At 44.6% G+C, this 20,381-nt stretch overlaps 1 protein-coding gene and 1 long non-coding RNA gene across 2 annotated transcripts; both read right to left on the reverse strand.

Moving 5' to 3' along the window:
• Window positions 1-109: 109 nt before the first annotated feature.
• On the reverse strand, window positions 110-6,531 carry LOC112249275 (intestinal mucin-like protein). Its single transcript, XM_042321109.1, has 19 exons — window positions 5,847-6,531; window positions 5,525-5,730; window positions 5,224-5,395; window positions 4,856-5,103; window positions 4,477-4,660; window positions 4,116-4,317; window positions 3,720-3,892; window positions 3,521-3,590; window positions 3,298-3,419; window positions 3,052-3,083; window positions 2,553-2,721; window positions 2,285-2,389; window positions 2,116-2,156; window positions 1,787-1,909; window positions 1,563-1,661; window positions 1,341-1,469; window positions 1,093-1,132; window positions 769-892; window positions 110-566 (listed from the first exon to the last, which is right to left on the reverse strand). Exons 1-19 carry the CDS (start codon window positions 6,277-6,279, stop codon window positions 353-355), a joined length of 2,886 nt encoding a protein of 961 aa, XP_042177043.1. The 5' UTR covers window positions 6,280-6,531; the 3' UTR covers window positions 110-352.
• Window positions 6,532-12,604: 6,073 nt separating this feature from the next.
• LOC121846384 lies at window positions 12,605-13,413 on the reverse strand. Its single transcript, XR_006083297.1, has 2 exons — window positions 13,055-13,413; window positions 12,605-12,805 (listed from the first exon to the last, which is right to left on the reverse strand). It is a non-coding gene; the product is annotated as an uncharacterized LOC121846384 (long non-coding RNA).
• Window positions 13,414-20,381: the final 6,968 nt, after the last annotated feature.

Raw genomic sequence — 20,381 nt, forward strand, 5'->3', positions numbered from 1 at the left:
TGGCAGTTACCTGTACATACTTCTAAGTAGCATAATGTTACTGTTATAGTGGTCACTGAATAGCTTGAAGGATTGTGAGAATTCCTCAAAGAGCAAAGGAACATGCACATGATGCTGCTGTTGTTTATTAATTACTACAAATGAGAAAAGAGATTCTCCACCACATTTATCATAGAAAATACATGAATTTTACAATGAAGGTATAAGAACATAATGCTAAGTGCTGCCAATTGTAGAAATACACAGGCATGACAGATTTAATCAAAACGTAACAAGTAAACAAATTTGGACTAAACATTCCTTGTCATGAGGATAATTCCTATGTCAGTGTGCATGTTGTCTCCCTAGACGTTTAGCGCCTCCTCCTGCGCGGTCTCGTTGTCCCCGGGGCGGTGGTCGTGCCTGCATCACAATCTGTGACATGACATCCACACGACTCAACGTGGATGTAGGAGTGCTTGACCTTTGACCCATCAGGGCACATCAGCTCCACCTCTTTCTGGCTAGTGGTCGCCTCTTGGCAGCAGGAGCAGTAGTGCATCATGGTGTTCGCCTCTGCTGAGTACCTGCACATTCACATAAACACAAGAGAAGTTGAAAAGAGGGCTTGAATTCCCTGGGTTGTCTTGACAAGATGAGCACAGGAGCATTAAATAAGTCAAATTGCCTCCTAGTTCATAAAGGGCACACTAGACAGTGAATAGATGATCACTAACTGGGGCCGGCATGACATTGACTAGTGCTGCATTCAGCATCTGTAGTACTTACATAGAAGAGGTTCCACAGTTTCCTGAGCAGGAATTGATCTCCACAGGCTCAGCAGTCGCACAGCCACTGATGACAATGCTAGTGGTGGTGTACTTCATCTCACAGACATTGCTGCGTTCTGTGCCTGGTCAGGGAAGATGCATCAAGAGTTAGGCTATTGTTTGGTATGACACAGATGAAGCAGAAACAGCCAACATATACAGTTTTGGCCAGTATGTAGTCACACAATGTTTCCGGTTGGTCTTGTTTAGGTGACATAGCATGCTAGTATTAACCAGTAGATAGGTGGTTATTAGGAATGCTTTGGCTGGACGTGTTACTTACAGGTCTTGCAGCATCCATTTGCGTCTGTCTTTTCTGTGCCCTGGGGTGAAAAATAGGAGAGATGATTTATAAGTGATAGATTGTATACATTATGTGAGCTCCCTTCCATTCTAAATGTTACTGAAACATCTATCGCTATGACCCAAGAGCACTAGGAATGATAGTAACATTCTGAGTGAGAATGGAAAACAGTGTAACTGCAGTGTTGATTGTCCCTACGATGGAGGTGAGATAGGACAGAAACTCACTGGGACACAGTTCTCTGGGCTGAATGCAGGGCACACAGTCTTCACCTCCCCTGGTATATATTGGCCACCAGTTTTCTCACATGTGTACTTCACACATTTGTCACCAGGTGGTGACCATGTTTCGTTCACCTATCGCACAAGGACAAGATGATGAAGAATTATGATGATGTTTCAGATCATGCAGACAGATTATGCATCCTCATACACTCTTGTTGTACTCACCTGAATAGTGTGTTTGGTCTTATCTGGCATAGTAACCACACAGCTTGTCTGTACACACTTCCCACAACACTGACCAGGTATGGCCTGATACTGGAAGCCCTAAGACGAGGATGGAGAGCCATCATTGAATCATTGTTCACTTATTATATAAGCATGCGGCAGCTTCCAGAGTAGGCTACTGCAAGTTTCTTATAAATATGTAAATTCATTGATCATCTTTGTACCTGTGAACATGTAGTGTCGCAGGAGATATTTGTGCACACAATGTTGTTGAGCTTGGTGCTAGGATCCATGATCGAGCTGCAGATACAATTCTCACAAGTTCCTTCAGGAACTTCAGCACCAGGCTGGAGTGAAAGACAGAGACAAAAGTTATCATCCACTATAACAGACTTTGAATAGAGGAGGGTCAGAGTGCAAAGGGAGCAGTTCTACAGTAGAATGTGACCAATTATGAGGGCAGCAAACACAATACAGCTTATCTTAAGCTATTTCTGGGTGTATCTTTCAGAAGCTTGTTTAATTTAATTGATTTTAAACGATTTATTCTTACCTGGTACTCAATGTTATTGTAAACACATACACCCTTGGGAACTGAACAGACACACATTTAGAAGAAATCAGTCAGTAACACTAGTGACTCATGTCAGAGTTAACACAAATGTAACCAGTGATACAGGGGAATTACAAAACCACTGATGAAGCAAATCAAGGGGACTTACCACAGGTATACTCTGGACAGCAACTTGAGATGGACGTGCTTATAATTGCCTCCCACCCTGGTTGGCAGTCCATCATGACTTTGGGGCAAAGCAGTGCATCGCACTCTGTTACAGAGTTAACCAATGAGAAGTGATTAAAAGGCAAGCCGATAGAGGGTCAAATAACCCCTATGACCCTATAGAACACATCAGATAATCTTGGTCTAGTACTGTATGAATAAGAGTTGGCTTTCTAATGATTTACTAAAGGGTCTGCTCCATCACTCACCACATGTATATTTCTGGCAGCAGCCTTCTGTCTTGTTCACCAATCTGTATCCAGTCTCATTGCAGATGGGTGTGGCTGGTGTGGGGCAGGTGATAGGCTGGCACTGGACAATCATGGAGTCCATGTCACAGGTGCACTGCTGGCAACCACTTTCCCATGTATCACCAGGCTTAATGGAAAAACAGGGTAATGTCAGGTCAATACAGAAACAGAAAAGAGTAACTCAAATGTTTTTGTTCTGCAATGAACTGGATTTAACCATGACAGTTAATATGAACCATCATTAGGTGAGAAGAAATGGGTTGGAGGTAGTTATTCAGAGATTAAACGTTTTCTTCTGGTCAGTTCATTGGAAGGAATAAAGAGGACAAGACCTATACTATGTCAATGAAAAGTATCCATCCAAGTATGTACGTTTCCCTGACTCACGTTAAATGCATCTCATATGTCTATGTGAGAATGAATATCTGGAGAATATTTAGATGGAGGAAATTCTTACCATTTTGGGGTTGCCATCAGGTCCAGTGCAGCCTGAAAAATAAATAGAGGATGTGTTTAAAAGTTTTGTCTCACATGGTTGGCGTCACATTCTTCACACCTCAACATCAACACATTTTGTTAACTGTTCCATTACAAATAAAGCCTGTAAGCCATTATTTATGATTCATTTAAGGTTTCAAATTACAGAAAGGTCTAATTTTCATATTCATAGCTACCTGCAAAATGACCCATAACCCATTCTTACCACAGGAGACCACACAAGTATCAGAGTAGGTGCTGAACAAGACGGATTTAGATGGACAGAAGCAACCCTCCTTCGTCTTATTGGTCATTTGGGTTTGGTTGTTCAAATACTTCTCATTATATCTGGATACAAAAGAGGTTTGGGATTATGCAGGAGATAATTTATTTTAAAAAATGCTCAAATTAAGGAAATTCATATAACATCCAATCAGACTAAAGCTTACTTTGTATTACATGTTGGTTCAACTGCTGGACCACATGGCATGTACACCTTAGTGGCTGGGCATGTATGCTCTGCAGGACAAAAATATATCACAGTTATGCTGAACACCATCAAAAACTGTTTTTTAAGTAGCTGTCTAAGACAAAAGTAGCTTCCTATGAATTTATGGCATGACTACTATGCTTGGATTCATAGCTCACCACATTCTCCATCTGTGGACTTCCTCCAGTCAATGCAGATCCCTTTATTTGCACATTCAGATGCATACGCCTCCAGACTAGAGCAGCTAGAAATAGCATTGTTGCAGACATCTGATCTACAGGCCTGAATGAAGGCATCAGGAGAAACCGCTTTATGGCATTCCTCAAAGACCCTTTGAAATAAAATATTATAGAGAGTGATTTAAAGAGATGCATGGAGTGCAACCTTAAACTAGAAATGCCAATGGAACGGTACCTGTATTATGATAAAACAGGTGTAATTACAAGTTAATTAACATTACAATTGATAAAACACATTAGGAAGTGAATTGTCATTTAGGCATTCCCATTGTGTGCTTGTTCCCTTTTTCAAACTTAGTTTGATATGTTGCTTACTTGCTGTTCATGATTTCACAAATGACTGTCTTGCAGGGGGTAGGGGATGTGCTTGGGGTTGCCGTGGTGGTAGAGGGTGGTGCTGTTGGAGGAGTTGGACAGTCCTGGTTTGGAATCAGCCACTGGCTAGCTGTGACTGAGCAGCTCTGTATCTGACCATTAGGTGACTGGCAGTCATTCTTCTGGGAATTATCACAGGTACCTTGAAAAATATGGATATTAAGTAGGGTAAAACCTAGTTAGCAAGGACAAGTCATAGTTGTCTTGTTGTATGCAATTTCTATAGGGTGGTCTAGATAGGAGCATCTACGGAAGGTTTGAAACTGTGAAATGTTTATTGACCCTCTTTAATAATACTCACCACACTGGCCCTCTGTGCTGCTTTGGAAGAGGGAGTAAGGAAGGTTGATGCTAAATGATGACCCCTTGTAAGACACCTGAACCTTAAGATCAGTGATCTCCAGCACGACCTCCACACCAGTACTTGTTAGAGCAATGTCACCCATTCTGTAAGCTGGGTAGATTCGTTTACTGTTGACATATACCTGCATTTGTGTAGAAATGAATACACATTTAGATGGTTGAGTCATGTGTTATCTTGAAAGTAGTAACATGACAATGTTAACCGCATTTTTGGTTTTCATTTAAATTTATGGGATTTCAATAAAGCATGATAAAGCAGAAGCATCATTAAAAAATGATGGATATTAATTTTAAAAAAAAGTTTTTTAAATAGTTACCAAATTTTCTGTTGTGTCACCAGATCTCTGCTGGGTTAGAATCACTTCATAGGATTTGTAATGAATGATAAGGGACTGAGGACAGAATCCACTGTCGGCGTTTCCACAGTAGTGATTATCAACAATAATGGTAAGGTTGTATTTGAAGTTGATTTCTTTCACTAAGGTGTATGAGCAGTTCTCCTGGAAATTGTAATATACTCCATCAAATGTCATGTAGTGAGATCCACCCCATCCACTGCATACACCTGCAACATGTTAAAATATGAGTTGATAATAATCAAAGCTATTGACAGAGGACATTGAAAACTAATGAGCAATAATGTCTTATTTTAATTCAGATTGTTGGGTTGTATGTTGCCACTTACATTCACATTCATATGTAAAGCAGCATCCAGTTGAATCATAGACCTTGACAGGTGGACGACCATTCTCACACTGTAATGGCTCCACTGGCTTGCATTTTACTGGTAGCTGGACAACAATGCCATCCTGGCAAACTGCTGTGGTACAGCTATTCAGCTGCCAAGACTCCCCATTCTGACATTGATTTGATAAGGAAAACAATTACTCAAACATGCACACACAGGGTTGAACATACAAGCACTATACCACAAAGACAAATATACCCATTCACCCATTTTATTATTAAAAACCTTTTAAAATGACCTTTCTTGGTGGCTGAACGTTAGTGCAGTCTGGCGAGGATGGAGTTGTTGGTGGTGTGGTCGTGGTCTCTTCTGATGTTGTCGGTGATACAGTGGGTGGTGTAGAGGAAGGACATGGATTTGATTCCACTTCAACTTGGCACGTTGCTTTGCAGTAAGCCGTGAAGCACCACCCTGAAGCATCGGTCACATTATACACTAGGTTCCCTGATTGTTGAGAAAGGCAAGTGTTAGAACATTTCGTTTTGCAACTTAAAGTTCATTGAAAGATTAGTGAAATGTCATTTATTTTGATTGTCTGAATGACATTTATAACATGTTACCTGGTAGATACTGTGTCCCATTAACATTGCAAATGCACTGGCTGGTGGTGACTGCTTGTGATGTAGGTGTAATAATCACTTGTGGCGATGCTGAAGGAGTTGTTGTTGTTGCTAATGTGCCTGTAATGACAACTGGCTCTGTTGTTTCTGTACTTGTTGTTGAAGGCTGTGATGTTGAACTTGAAGTTACAATTATATAAGTTGTAGAAGATGTAGTTGGGCCAGTGGTGACAACTTTAGGTGGCTTTGTGGATGTAGATGGAATAGTCTCCGTTGTGGTTTCTTCAACTTTTGTAGTTCCACCTGTGGTAGGTGTAATTACCTCTGCAGTTGTTGTGGTTGATGTCGTGGGATTGGAAGTAATGCCAACTGGCCCTGTTGTTTCTTCACCTGTTGTTGTGGGCTGGGATGTTGAGGTCGAGGTTTCAACCATTACAGTGGTGGAAGTGGTTGTTGGGCCAGTGGTGAATTCTTTAGGTGGCTTTGTGGATGTAGATGGAATAGTCACCGTTGTGGTTTCTTCAACTTTTGTAGTTCCACCTGTGGTAGGTGTAATTACCTCTGCAGTTGTTGTGGTTGAAGTCGTGGGTTTGGAAGTAATGCCAACTGGCCCTGTTGTTTCTTCACCTGTTGATGTGGGCTGTGGTGTTGAGGTAGAGGTTTCAACAATTACAGTGGTGGAAGTGGTTGTTGGGCCAGTGGTGAATTCTTTAGGTGGCTTTGTGGATGTAGGTGGAATAGTCACCGTTGTGGTTTCTTCAACTTTTGTTGTTCCACCTGTGGTAGGTGTAATTACCTCTGCAGTTGTTGTGGTTGAAGTCGTGGGATTGGAAGTAATGCCAACTGGCCCTGTTGTTTCTTCACCTGTTGATGTGGGCTGTGGTGTTGAGGTAGAGGTTTCAACACTTACGGTGGTGGAAGTGGTTGTTGGGCCAGTGGTGAATTCTTTAGGTGGCGTTGTGGCTGTAGATGGAATAGACTCCGTTGTGGTTTCTTCAACTTTTGTAGTTCCACCTGTGGTAGGTGTAATTACCTCTGCAGTTGTTGTGGTTGATGTCGTGGGATTGGAAGAAATGCCAACTGGCCCTGTTGTTTCTTCACCTGTTGTTGTGGGCTGGGATGTTGAGGTCGAGGTTTCAACAATTACAGTGGTGGAAGTGGTTGTTGGGCCAGTGGTGAATTCTTTAGGTGGCTTTGTGGATGTAGATGGAATAGTCTCCGTTGTGGTTTCTTCAACTTTTGTAGTTCCACCTGTGGTAGGTGTAATTACCTCTGCAGTTGTTGTTGTTGAAGTCGTGGGATTGGAAGTAATGCCAACTGGCCCTGTTGTTTCTTCACCTGTTGATGTGGGCTGTGGTGTTGAGGTAGAGGTTTCAACAATTACAGTGGTGGAAGTGGTTGTTGGGCCAGTGGTGAATTCTTTAGGTGGCTTTGTGGATGTAGATGGAATAGTCACCGTTGTGGTTTCTTCAACTTTTGTAGTTCCACCTGTGGTAGGTGTAATTACCTCTGCAGTTGTTGTGGTTGAAGTCGTGGGATTGGAAGTAATGCCAACTGGCCATGTTGTTTCTTCACCTGTTGATGTGGGCTGTGGTGTTGAGGTAGAGGTTTCAACACTTACGGTGGTGGAAGTGGTTGTTGGGCCAGTGGTGAATTCTTTAGGTGGCGTTGTGGCTGTAGATGGAATAGACTCCGTTGTGGTTTCTTCAACTTTTGTAGTTCCACCTGTGGTAGGTGTAATTACCTCTGCAGTTGTTGTGGTTGAAGTCGTGGGATTGGAAGTAATGCCAACTGGCCCTGTTGTTTCTTCACCTGTTGATGTGGGCTGTGGTGTTGAGGTAGAGGTTTCAACACTTACGGTGGTGGAAGTGGTTGTTGGGCCAGTGGTGAATTCTTTAGGTGGCGTTGTGGATGTAGATGGAATAGACTCCGTTGTGGTGTCTTCAACTTTTGTAGTTCCACCTGTGGTAGGTGTAATTACCTCTGCAGTTGTTGTGGTTGAAGTCGTGGGATTGGAAGTAATGCCAACTGGCCCTGTTGTTTCTTCACCTGTTGATGTGGGCTGTGGTGTTGAGGTAGAGGTTTCCACACTTACGGTGGTGGAAGTGGTTGTTGGGCCAGTGGAGAATTCTTTAGGTGGCGTTGTGGATGTAGATGGAATAGACTCCGTTGTGGTTTCTTCAACTTTTGTTGTTCCACCTGTGGTAGGTGTAATTACCTCTGCAGTTGTTGTGGTTGAAGTCGTGGGATTGGAAGTAATGCCAACTGGCCCTGTTGTTTCTTCACCTGTTGATGTGGGCTGTGGTGTTGAGGTAGAGGTTTCAACACTTACGGTGGTGGAAGTGGTTGTTGGGCCAGTGGTGAATTCTTTAGGTGGCGTTGTGACTGTAGATGGAATAGACTCCGTTGTGGTTTCTTCAACTTTTGTAGTTCCACCTGTGGTAGGTGTAATTACCTCTGCAGTTGTTGTGGTTGATGTCGTGGGATTGGAAGAAATGCCAACTGGCCCTGTTGTTTCTTCACCTGTTGTTGTGGGCTGGGATGTTGAGGTCGAGGTTTCAACAATTACAGTGGTGGAAGTGGTTGTTGGGCCAGTGGTGAATTCTTTAGGTGGCTTTGTGGATGTAGATGGAATAGTCTCCGTTGTGGTTTCTTCAACTTTTGTAGTTCCACCTGTGGTAGGTGTAATTACCTCTGCAGTTGTTGTTGTTGAAGTCGTGGGATTGGAAGTAATGCCAACTGGCCCTGTTGTTTCTTCACCTGTTGATGTGGGCTGTGGTGTTGAGGTAGAGGTTTCAACAATTACAGTGGTGGAAGTGGTTGTTGGGCCAGTGGTGAATTCTTTAGGTGGCTTTGTGGATGTAGATGGAATAGTCACCGTTGTGGTTTCTTCAACTTTTGTAGTTCCACCTGTGGTAGGTGTAATTACCTCTGCAGTTGTTGTGGTTGAAGTCGTGGGATTGGAAGTAATGCCAACTGGCCCTGTTGTTTCTTCACCTGTTGATGTGGGCTGTGGTGTTGAGGTAGAGGTTTCAACAATTACAGTGGTGGAAGTGGTTGTTGGGCCAGTGGTGAATTCTTTAGGTGGCTTTGTGGATGTAGATGGAATAGTCACCGTTGTGGTTTCTTCAACTTTTGTAGTTCCACCTGTGGTAGGTGTAATTACCTCTGCAGTTGTTGTGGTTGAAGTTGTGGGATTGGAAGTAATGCCAACTGGCCCTGTTGTTTCTTCACCTGTTGATGTGGGCTGTGGTGTTGAGGTAGAGGTTTCAACAATTACAGTGGTGGAAGTGGTTGTTGGGCCAGTGGTGAATTCTTTAGGTGGCTTTGTGGATGTAGATGGAATAGTCACCGTTGTGGTTTCTTCAACTTTTGTAGTTCCACCTGTGGTAGGTGTAATTACCTCTGCAGTTGTTGTGGTTGAAGTCGTGGGATTGGAAGTAATGCCAACTGGCCCTGTTGTTTCTTCACCTGTTGATGTGGGCTGTGGTGTTGAGGTAGAGGTTTCAACAATTACAGTGGTGGAAGTGGTTGTTGGGCCAGTGGTGAATTCTTTAGGTGGCTTTGTGGATGTAGATGGAATAGTCACCGTTGTGGTTTCTTCAACTTTTGTAGTTTCACCTGTGGTAGGTGTAATTACCTCTGCAGTTGTTGTGGTTGAAGTCGTGGGATTGGAAGTAATGCCAACTGGCCCTGTTGTTTCTTCACCTGTTGATGTGGGCTGTGGTGTTGAGGTAGAGGTTTCAACACTTACGGTGGTGGAAGTGGTTGTTGGGCCAGTGGTGAATTCTTTAGGTGGCGTTGTGGATGTAGATGGAATAGTCACCGTTGTGGTTTCTTCAACTTTTGTAGTTCCACCTGTGGTAGGTGTAATTACCTCTGCAGTTGTTGTGGTTGAAGTCGTGGGATTGGAAGTAATGCCAACTGGCCCTGTTGTTTCTTCACCTGTTGATGTGGGCTGTGGTGTTGAGGTAGAGGTTTCAACAATTACAGTGGTGGAAGTGGTTGTTGGGCCAGTGGTGAATTCTTTAGGTGGCTTTGTGGATGTAGATGGAATAGTCACCGTTGTGGTTTCTTCAACTTTTGTAGTTCCACCTGTGGTAGGTGTAATTACCTCTGCAGTTGTTGTGGTTGAAGTCGTGGGATTGGAAGTAATGCCAACTGGCCCTGTTGTTTCTTCACCTGTTGTTGTGGGCTGTGGATGTTGAGGTAGAGGTTTCAACAATTACAGTGGTGGAAGTGGTTGTTGGGCCAGTGGTGAATTCTTTAGGTGGCTTTGTGGATGTAGATGGAATAGTCACCGTTGTGGTTTCTTCAACTTTTGTAGTTCCACCTGTGGTAGGTGTAATTACCTCTGCAGTTGTTGTGGTTGAAGTCGTGGGATTGGAAGTAATGCCAACTGGCCCTGTTGTTTCTTCACCTGTTGATGTGGGCTGTGGTGTTGAGGTAGAGGTTTCAACAATTACAGTGGTGGAAGTGGTTGTTGGGCCAGTGGTGAATTCTTTAGGTGGCTTTGTGGATGTAGATGGAATAGTCACCGTTGTGGTTTCTTCAACTTTTGTAGTTCCACCTGTGGTAGGTGTAATTACCTCTGCAGTTGTTGTGGTTGAAGTCGTGGGATTGGAAGTAATGCCAACTGGCCCTGTTGTTTCTTCACCTGTTGATGTGGGCTGTGGTGTTGAGGTAGAGGTTTCAACAATTACAGTGGTGGAAGTGGTTGTTGGGCCAGTGGTGAATTCTTTAGGTGGCTTTGTGGATGTAGATGGAATAGTCACCGTTGTGGTTTCTTCAACTTTTGTAGTTTCACCTGTGGTAGGTGTAATTACCTCTGCAGTTGTTGTGGTTGAAGTCGTGGGATTGGAAGTAATGCCAACTGGCCCTGTTGTTTCTTCACCTGTTGTTGTGGGCTGGGATGTTGAGGTTGAGGTTTCAACAATTACAGTGGTGGAAGTGGTTGTTGGGCCAGTGGTGAATTCTTTAGGTGGCTTTGTGGATGTAGATGGAATAGTCACCGTTGTGGTTTCTTCAACTTTTGTAGTTTCACCTGTGGTAGGTGTAATTACCTCTGCAGTTGTTGTGGTTGAAGTCGTGGGATTGGAAGTAATGCCAACTGGCCCTGTTGTTTTTTCACCTGTTGATGTGGGCTGTGGTGTTGAGGTAGAGGTTTCAACAATTACAGTGGTGGAAGTAGTTGTTGGGCCAGTGGTGAATTCTTTAGGTGGCTTTGTGGATGTAGATGGAATAGTCACCGTTGTGGTTTCTTCAACTTTTGTAGTTCCACCTGTGGTAGGTGTAATTACCTCTGCAGTTGTTGTGGTTGAAGTCGTGGGATTGGAAGTAATGCCAACTGGCCCTGTTGTTTCTTCACCTGTTGATGTGGGCTGTGGTGTTGAGGTAGAGGTTTCCACACTTACGGTGGTGGAAGTGGTTGTTGGGCCAGTGGAGAATTCTTTAGGTGGCGTTGTGGATGTAGATGGAATAGTCACCGTTGTGGTTTCTTCAACTTTTGTAGTTCCACCTGTGGTAGGTGTAATTACCTCTGCAGTTGTTGTGGTTGAAGTCGTGGGATTGGAAGTAATGCCAACTGGCCCTGTTGTTTCTTCACCTGTTGTTGTGGGCTGGGATGTTGAGGTCGAGGTTTCAACAATTACAGTGGTGGAAGTAGTTGTTGGGCCAGTGGTGAATTCTTTAGGTGGCTTTGTGGATGTAGATGGAATAGTCACCGTTGTGGTTTCTTCAACTTTTGTAGTTTCACCTGTGGTAGGTGTAATTACCTCTGCAGTTGTTGTGGTTGAAGTCGTGGGATTGGAAGTAATGCCAACTGGCCCTGTTGTTTCTTCACCTGTTGATGTGGGCTGTGGTGTTGAGGTAGAGGTTTCAACAATTACAGTGGTGGAAGTGGTTGTTGGGCCAGTGGTGAATTCTTTAGGTGGCTTTGTGGATGTAGATGGAATAGTCACCGTTGTGGTTTCTTCAACTTTTGTAGTTCCACCTGTGGTAGGTGTAATTACCTCTGCAGTTGTTGTGGTTGAAGTCGTGGGATTGGAAGTAATGCCAACTGGCCCTGTTGTTTCTTCACCTGTTGATGTGGGCTGTGGTGTTGAGGTAGAGGTTTCAACAATTACAGTGGTGGAAGTGGTTGTTGGGCCAGTGGTGAATTCTTTAGGTGGCTTTGTGGATGTAGATGGAATAGACACCGTTGTGGTTTCTTCAACTTTTGTAGTTCCACCTGTGGTAGGTGTAATTACCTCTGCAGTTGTTGTGGTTGATGTCGTGGGATTGGAAGTAATGCCAACTGGCCCTGTTGTTTCTTCACCTGTTGTTGTGGGCTGGGATGTTGAGGTAGAGGTTTCAACAATTACAGTGGTGGAAGTGGTTGTTGGGCCAGTGGTGAATTCTTTAGGTGGCTTTGTGGATGTAGATGGAATAGTCACCGTTGTGGTTTCTTCAACTTTTGTAGTTCCACCTGTGGTAGGTGTAATTACCTCTGCAGTTGTTGTGGTTGAAGTCGTGGGATTGGAAGTAATGCCAACTGGCCCTGTTGTTTCTTCACCTGTTGATGTGGGCTGTGGTGTTGAGGTAGAGGTTTCAACAATTACAGTGGTGGAAGTGGTTGTTGGGCCAGTGGTGAATTCTTTAGGTGGCTTTGTGGATGTAGATGGAATAGTCACCGTTGTGGTTTCTTCAACTTTTGTAGTTCCACCTGTGGTAGGTGTAATTACCTCTGCAGTTGTTGTGGTTGAAGTCGTGGGATTGGAAGTAATGCCAACTGGCCCTGTTGTTTCTTCACCTGTTGATGTGGGCTGTGGTGTTGAGGTAGAGGTTTCAACACTTACGGTGGTGGAAGTGGTTGTTGGGCCAGTGGTGAATTCTTTAGGTGGCGTTGTGGATGTAGATGGAATAGACTCCGTTGTGGTTTCTTCAACTTTTGTAGTTCCACCTGTGGTAGGTGTAATTACCTCTTCAGTGGGTGCCTTTGTTGTTGTGGTTGAAGTCATTGGACTGGAAGTAATGCCAACTGGCCCTGTTGTTTCTTCACCTGTTGATGTGGGCTGTGATGTTGAGGTAGAGGTTTCAACAATTACGGTGGTGGAAGTGGTTGTTGGGCGAGTGGTGAATTCTTTAGGTGGCGTTGTGGATGTAGATGGAATAGACTCTGTTGTGGTTTCTTCAACTTTTGTAGTTCCACCTGTGGTAGGTGTAATTACCTCTGCAGTTGTTGTGGTTGATGTCGTGGGATTGGAAGTAATGCCAACTGGCCCTGTTGTTTCTTCACCTGTTGTTGTGGGCTGGGATGTTGAGGTAGAGGTTTCAACAATTACAGTGGTGGAAGTGGTTGTTGGGCCAGTGGTGAATTCTTTAGGTGGCTTTGTGGATGTAGATGGAATAGTCACCGTTGTGGTTTCTTCAACTTTTGTAGTTCCACCTGTGGTAGGTGTAATTACCTCTGCAGTTGTTGTGGTTGAAGTCGTGGGATTGGAAGTAATGCCAACTGGCCCTGTTGTTTCTTCACCTGTTGATGTGGGCTGTGGTGTTGAGGTAGAGGTTTCAACAATTACAGTGGTGGAAGTGGTTGTTGGGCCAGTGGTGAATTCTTTAGGTGGCTTTGTGGATGTAGATGGAATAGTCACCGTTGTGGTTTCTTCAACTTTTGTAGTTCCACCTGTGGTAGGTGTAATTACCTCTGCAGTTGTTGTGGTTGAAGTCGTGGGATTGGAAGTAATGCCAACTGGCCCTGTTGTTTCTTCACCTGTTGTTGTGGGCTGGGATGTTGAGGTCGAGGTTTCAACAATTACAGTGGTGGAAGTAGTTGTTGGGCCAGTGGTGAATTCTTTAGGTGGCTTTGTGGATGTAGATGGAATAGTCACCGTTGTGGTTTCTTCAACTTTTGTAGTTCCACCTGTGGTAGGTGTAATTACCTCTGCAGTTGTTGTGGTTGAAGTCGTGGGATTGGAAGTAATGCCAACTGGCCCTGTTGTTTCTTCACCTGTTGATGTGGGCTGTGGTGTTGAGGTAGAGGTTTCAACAATTACAGTGGTGGAAGTGGTTGTTGGGCCAGTGGTGAATTCTTTAGGTGGCTTTGTGGATGTAGATGGAATAGTCACCGTTGTGGTTTCTTCAACTTTTGTAGTTCCACCTGTGGTAGGTGTAATTACCTCTGCAGTTGTTGTGGTTGAAGTCGTGGGATTGGAAGTAATGCCAACTGGCCCTGTTGTTTCTTCACCTGTTGATGTGGGCTGTGGTGTTGAGGTAGACGTTTCAACAATTACAGTGGTGGAAGTGGTTGTTGGGCCAGTGGTGAATTCTTTAGGTGGCGTTGTGGATGTAGATGGAATAGACTCCGTTGTGGTTTCTTCAACTTTTGTAGTTCCACCTGTGGTAGGTGTAATTACCTCTGCAGTTGTTGTGGTTGATGTCGTGGGATTGGAAGTAATGCCAACTGGCCCTGTTGTTTCTTCACCTGTTGTTGTGGGCTGGGATGTTGAGGTCGAGGTTTCAACAATTACAGTGGTGGAAGTGGTTGTTGGGCCAGTGGTGAATTCTTTAGGTGGCTTTGTGGATGTAGATGGAATAGACTCCGTTGTGGTTTCTTCAACTTTTGTAGTTCCACCTGTGGTAGGTGTAATTACCTCTGCAGTTGTTGTGGTTGAAGTCGTGGGATTGGAAGTAATGCCAACTGGCCCTGTTGTTTCTTCACCTGTTGATGTGGGCTGTGGTGTTGAGGTAGAGGTTTCAACAAGTACAGTGGTGGAAGTGGTTGTTGGGCCAGTGGTGAATTCTTTAGGTGGCTTTGTGGATGTAGATGGAATAGTCTCCGTTGTGGTTTCTTCAACTTTTGTAGTTCCACCTGTGGTAGGTGTAATTACCTCTGCAGTTGTTGTGGTTGATGTCGTGGGATTGGAAGTAATGCCAACTGGCCCTGTTGTTTCTTCACCTGTTGATGTGGGCTGTGGTGTTGAGGTAGAGGTTTCAACAATTACAGTGGTGGAAGTGGTTGTTGGGCCAGTGGTGAATTCTTTAGGTGGCTTTGTGGATGTAGATGGAATAGTCTCCGTTGTGGTTTCTTCAACTTTTGTAGTTCCACCTGTGGTAGGTGTAATTACCTCTGCAGTTGTTGTGGTTGAAGTCGTGGATTGGAAGTAATGCCAACTGGCCCTGTTGTTTCTTCACCTGTTGATGTGGGCTGTGGTGTTGAGGTAGAGGTTTCAACAATTACAGTGGTGGAAGTGGTTGTTGGGCCAGTGGTGAATTCTTTAGGTGGCGTTGTGGATGTAGATGGAATAGACTCCGTTGTGGTTTCTTCAACTTTGTAGTTCCACCTGTGGTAGGTGTAATTACCTCTGCAGTTGTTGTGGTTGAAGTCGTGGGATTGGAAGTAATGCCAACTGGCCCTGTTGTTTCTTCACCTGTTGTTGTGGGCTGGGATGTTGAGGTCGAGGTTTCAACAATTACAGTGGTGGAAGTGGTTGTTGGGCCAGTGGTGAATTCTTTAGGTGGCTTTGTGGATGTAGATGGAATAGTCTCCGTTGTGGTTTCTTCAACTTTGTAGTTCCACCTGTGGTAGGTGTAATTACCTCTGCAGTTGTTGTGGTTGAAGTCGTGGGATTGGAAGTAATGCCAACTGGCCCTGTTGTTTCTTCACCTGTTGATGTGGGCTGTGGTGTTGAGGTAGAGGTTTCAACAATTACAGTGGTGGAAGTGGTTGTTGGGCCAGTGGTGAATTCTTTAGGTGGCTTTGTGGATGTAGATGGAATAGTCTCCGTTGTGGTTTCTTCAACTTTTGTAGTTCCACCTGTGGTAGGTGTAATTACCTCTGCAGTTGTTGTCGTTGAAGTCGTGGGATTGGAAGTAATGCCAACTGGCCCTGTTGTTTCTTCACCTGTTGATGTGGGCTGTGGTGTTGAGGTAGACGTTTCAACAATTACAGTGGTGGAAGTGGTTGTTGGGCCAGTGGTGAATTCTTTAGGTGGCGTTGTGGATGTAGACGTAATTGACTCCGTTGTGGTTTCTTCAACCTTTGTAGTTCCACCTGTGGTAGGTGTAATTACCTCTGCAGTTGTTGTGGTTGAAGTCGTGGGATTGGAAGTAATGCCAACTGGCCCTGTTGTTTCTTCACCTGTTGATGTGGGCTGGGATGTTGAGGTAGAGGTTTCAACAATTACAGTGGTGGAAGTGGTTGTTGGGCCAGTGGTGAATTCTTTAGGTGGCTTTGTGGATGTAGATGGAATAGTCTCCGTTGTGGTTTCTTCAACTTTTGTAGTTCCACCTGTGGTAGGTGTAATTACCTCTGCAGTTGTTGTGGTTGAAGTTGTGGGATTGGAAGTAATGCCAACTGGCCCTGTTGTTTCTTCACCTGTTGATGTGGGCTGTGGTGTTGAGGTAGAGGTTTCAACAAGTACAGTGGTGGAAGTGGTTGTTGGGCCAGTGGTGAATTCTTTAGGTGGCTTTGTGGATGTAGATGGAATAGTCTCCGTTGTGGTTTCTTCAACCTTTGTAGTTCCACCTGTGGTAGGTGTAATTACCTCTGCAGTTGTTGTGGTTGAAGTCGTGGGATTGGAAGTAATGCCAACTGGCCCTGTTGTTTCTTCACCTGTTGATGTGGGCTGTGGTGTTGAGGTAGAGGTTTCAACAAGTACAGTGGTGGAAGTGGTTGTTGGGCCAGTGGTGAATTCTTTAGGTGGCGTTGTGGATGTAGATAGAATAGACTCCGTTGTGGTTTCTTCAACTGTTGTAGTTCCACCTGTGGTAGGTGTAATTACCTCTTCAGTTGTGGTGGGTGCCTTTGTTGTTGTTGTTGAAGTCATTGGACTGGAAGTAATGCCAACTGGCCCTGTTGTTTCTTCACCTGTTGATGTGGACTGTGATGTTGAGGTAGACGTTTCAACAATTACAGTGGTGGAAGTGGTTGTTGGGCCAGACGTGACAACTTTAGGTGGCGTTGTGGATGTAGATGGAATAGACTCCGTTGTGGTTTCTTCAACTTTTGTAGTTCCACCTGTGGTAGGTGTAATTACCTCTGCAGTTGTTGTGGTTGATGTCGTGGGATTGGAAGTAATGCCAACTGGCCCTGTTGTTTCTTCACCTGTTGTTGTGGGCTGGGATGTTGAGGTAGAGGTTTCAACAATTACAGTGGTGGAAGTGGTTGTTGGGCCAGTGGTGAATTCTTTAGGTGGCTTTGTGGATGTAGATGGAATAGTCACCGTTGTGGTTTCTTCAACTTTTGTAGTTCCACCTGTGGTAGGTGTAATTACCTCTGCAGTTGTTGTGGTTGAAGTTGTGGGATTGGAAGTAATGCCAACTGGCCCTGTTGTTTCTTCACCTGTTGATGTGGGCTGTGGTGTTGAGGTAGAGGTTTCAACAATTACAGTGGTGGAAGTGGTTGTTGGGCCAGTGGTGAATTCTTTAGGTGGCTTTGTGGATGTAGATGGAATAGTCACCGTTGTGGTTTCTTCAACTTTTGTAGTTCCACCTGTGGTAGGTGTAATTACCTCTGCAGTTGTTGTGGTTGAAGTCGTGGGATTGGAAGTAATGCCAACTGGCCCTGTTGTTTCTTCACCTGTTGATGTGGGCTGTGGTGTTGAGGTATAGGTTTCAACACTTACGGTGGTGGAAGTGGTTGTTGGGCCAGTGGTGAATTCTTTAGGTGGCGTTGTGGATGTAGATAGAATAGACTCCGTTGTGGTTTCTTCAACTGTTGTAGTTCCACCTGTGGTAGGTGTAATTACCTCTTCAGTTGTGGTGGGTGCCTTTGTTGTTGTTGTTGAAGTCATTGGACTGGAAGTAATGCCAACTGGCCCTGTTGTTTCTTCACCTGTTGATGTGGACTGTGATGTTGAGGTAGACGTTTCAACAATTACAGTGGTGGAAGTGGTTGTTGGGCCAGAGGTGACAACTTTAGGTGGCGTTGTGGATGTAGATGGAATAGACTCCGTTGTGGTTTCTTCAACTTTTGTAGTTCCACCTGTGGTAGGTGTATTTACCTCTGCAGTTGTTGTGGTTGATGTCGTGGGATTGGAAGTAATGCCAACTGGCCCTGTTGTTTCTTCACCTGTTGTTGTGAGCTGGGATGTTGAGGTCGAGGTTTCAACAATTACAGTGGTGGAAGTGGTTGTTGGGCCAGTGGTGAATTCTTTAGGTGGCTTTGTGGATGTAGATGGAATAGTCTCCGTTGTGGTTTCTTCAACCTTTGTAGTTCCACCTGTGGTAGGTGTAATTACCTCTGCAGTTGTTGTGGTTGATGTCGTGGGATTGGAAGTAATGCCAACTGGCCCTGTTGTTTCTTCACCTGTTGATGTGGGCTGGGATGTTGAGGTCGAGGTTTCAACAATTACAGTGGTGGAAGTGGTTGTTGGGCCAGAGGTGACACCTTCAGGTGGCGTTGTGGATGTAGATGGAATAGACTCCGTTGTTGTTTCTTCAACTGTTGTAGTTCCACCTGTGGTAGGTGTAATTACCTCTGCAGTTGTGGTGGGTGCCTGTGTTGTTGTTGTTGAAGTCATTGGACTGGAAGTAATGCCAACTGGCCCTGTTGTTTCTTCACCTGTTGATATGGGCTGTGGTGTTGAGGTAGAGGTTTCAACAATTACAGTGGTGGAAGTGGTTGTTGGGCCAGTGGTGAATTCTTTAGGTGGCTTTGTGGATGTAGATGGAATAGTCTCCGTTGTGGTTTCTTCAACTTTTGTAGTTCCACCTGTGGTGGGTGTAATTACCTCTGCAGTTGTTGTGGTTGAAGTCGTGGGATTGGAAGTAATGCCAACTGGCCCTGTTGTTTCTTCACTTGTTGATGTGGACTGTGATGTTGAGGTAGACGTTTCAACAATTACAGTGGTGGAAGTGGTTGTTGGGCCAGAGGTGACAACTTTAGGTGGCGTTGTGGATGTAGATGGAATAGTCTCCGTTGTGGTTTCTTCAACTTTTGTAGTTCCACCTGTGGTAGGTGTATTTACCTCTGCAGTTGTTGTGGTTGATGTCGTGGGATTGGAAGTAATGCCAACTGGCCCTGTTGTTTCTTCACCTGTTGTTGTGGGCTGGGATGTTGAGGTCGAGGTTTCAACAATTACAGTGGTGGAAGTGGTTGTTGGGCCAGTGGTGAATTCTTTAGGTGGCTTTGTGGATGTAGATGGAATAGTCTCTGTTGTGGTTTCTTCAACCTTTGTAGTTCCACCTGTGGTAGGTGTAATTACCTCTGCAGTTGTTGTGGTTGAAGTCGTGGGATTGGAAGTAATGCCAACTGGCCCTGTTGTTTCTTCACCTGTTGATGTGGGCTGTGGTGTTGAGGTAGAGGTTTCAACAAGTACAGTGGTGGAAGTGGTTGTTGGGCCAGTGGTGAATTCTTTAGGTGGCTTTGTGGATGTAGATGGAATAGTCTCCGTTGTGGTTTCTTCAACTTTTGTAGTTCCACCTGTGGTAGGTGTAATTACCTCTGCAGTTGTTGTGGTTGAAGTCGTGGGATTGGAAGTAATGCCAACTGGCCCTGTTGTTTCTTCACCTGTTGATGTGGGCTGTGGTGTTGAGGTAGAGGTTTCACCAATTACAGTGGTGGAAGTGGTTGTTGGGCCAGTGGTGAATTCTTTAGGTGGCGTTGTGGATGTAGATAGAATAGACTCCGTTGTGGTTTCTTCAACTGTTGTAGTTCCACCTGTGGTAGGTGTAATTACCTCTTCAGTTGTGGTGGGTGCCTTTGTTGTTGTTGTTGAAGTCATTGGACTGGAAGTAATGCCAACTGGCCCTGTTGTTTCTTCACCTGTTGATGTGGACTGTGGTGTTGAGGTAGAGGTTTCAACAATTACAGTGGTGGAAGTGGTTGTTGGGCCAGTGGTGAATTCTTTAGGTGGCTTTGTGGATGTAGATGGAGTTGTCTCCGTTGTGGTTTCTTCAACTTTTGTAGTTCCACCTGTGGTAGGTGTAATTACCTCTGCAGTTGTTGTCGTTGAAGTCGTGGGATTGGAAGTAATGCCAACTGGCCCTGTTGTTTCTTCACCTGTTGATGTGGACTGTGGTGTTGAGGTAGAGGTTTCAACAAGTACAGTGGTGGAAGTGGTTGTTGGGCCAGTGGTGAATTCTTTAGGTGGCGTTGTGGATGTAGATAGAATAGACTCCGTTGTGGTTTCTTCAACTGTTGTAGTTCCACCTGTGGTAGGTGTAATTACCTCTTCAGTTGTGGTGGGTGCCTTTGTTGTTGTTGTTGAAGTCATTGGACTGGAAGTAATGCCAACTGGCCCTGTTGTTTCTTCACCTGTTGATGTGGGCTGTGGTGTTGAGGTAGAGGTTTCACCAATTACAGTGGTGGAAGTGGTTGTTGGGCCAGTGGTGAATTCTTTAGGTGGCGTTGTGGATGTAGATAGAATAGACTCCGTTGTGGTTTCTTCAACTGTTGTAGTTCCACCTGTGGTAGGTGTAATTACCTCTTCAGTTGTGGTGGGTGCCTTTGTTGTTGTTGTTGAAGTCATTGGACTGGAAGTAATGCCAACTGGCCCTGTTGTTTCTTCACCTGTTGATGTGGGCTGTGGTGTTGAGGTAGAGGTTTCAACAATT

The sequence above is a fragment of the Oncorhynchus tshawytscha genome, linkage group LG04, assembly GCF_018296145.1.
Source record: "Oncorhynchus tshawytscha isolate Ot180627B linkage group LG04, Otsh_v2.0, whole genome shotgun sequence".
Taxonomy (NCBI): domain Eukaryota; kingdom Metazoa; phylum Chordata; class Actinopteri; order Salmoniformes; family Salmonidae; genus Oncorhynchus; species Oncorhynchus tshawytscha.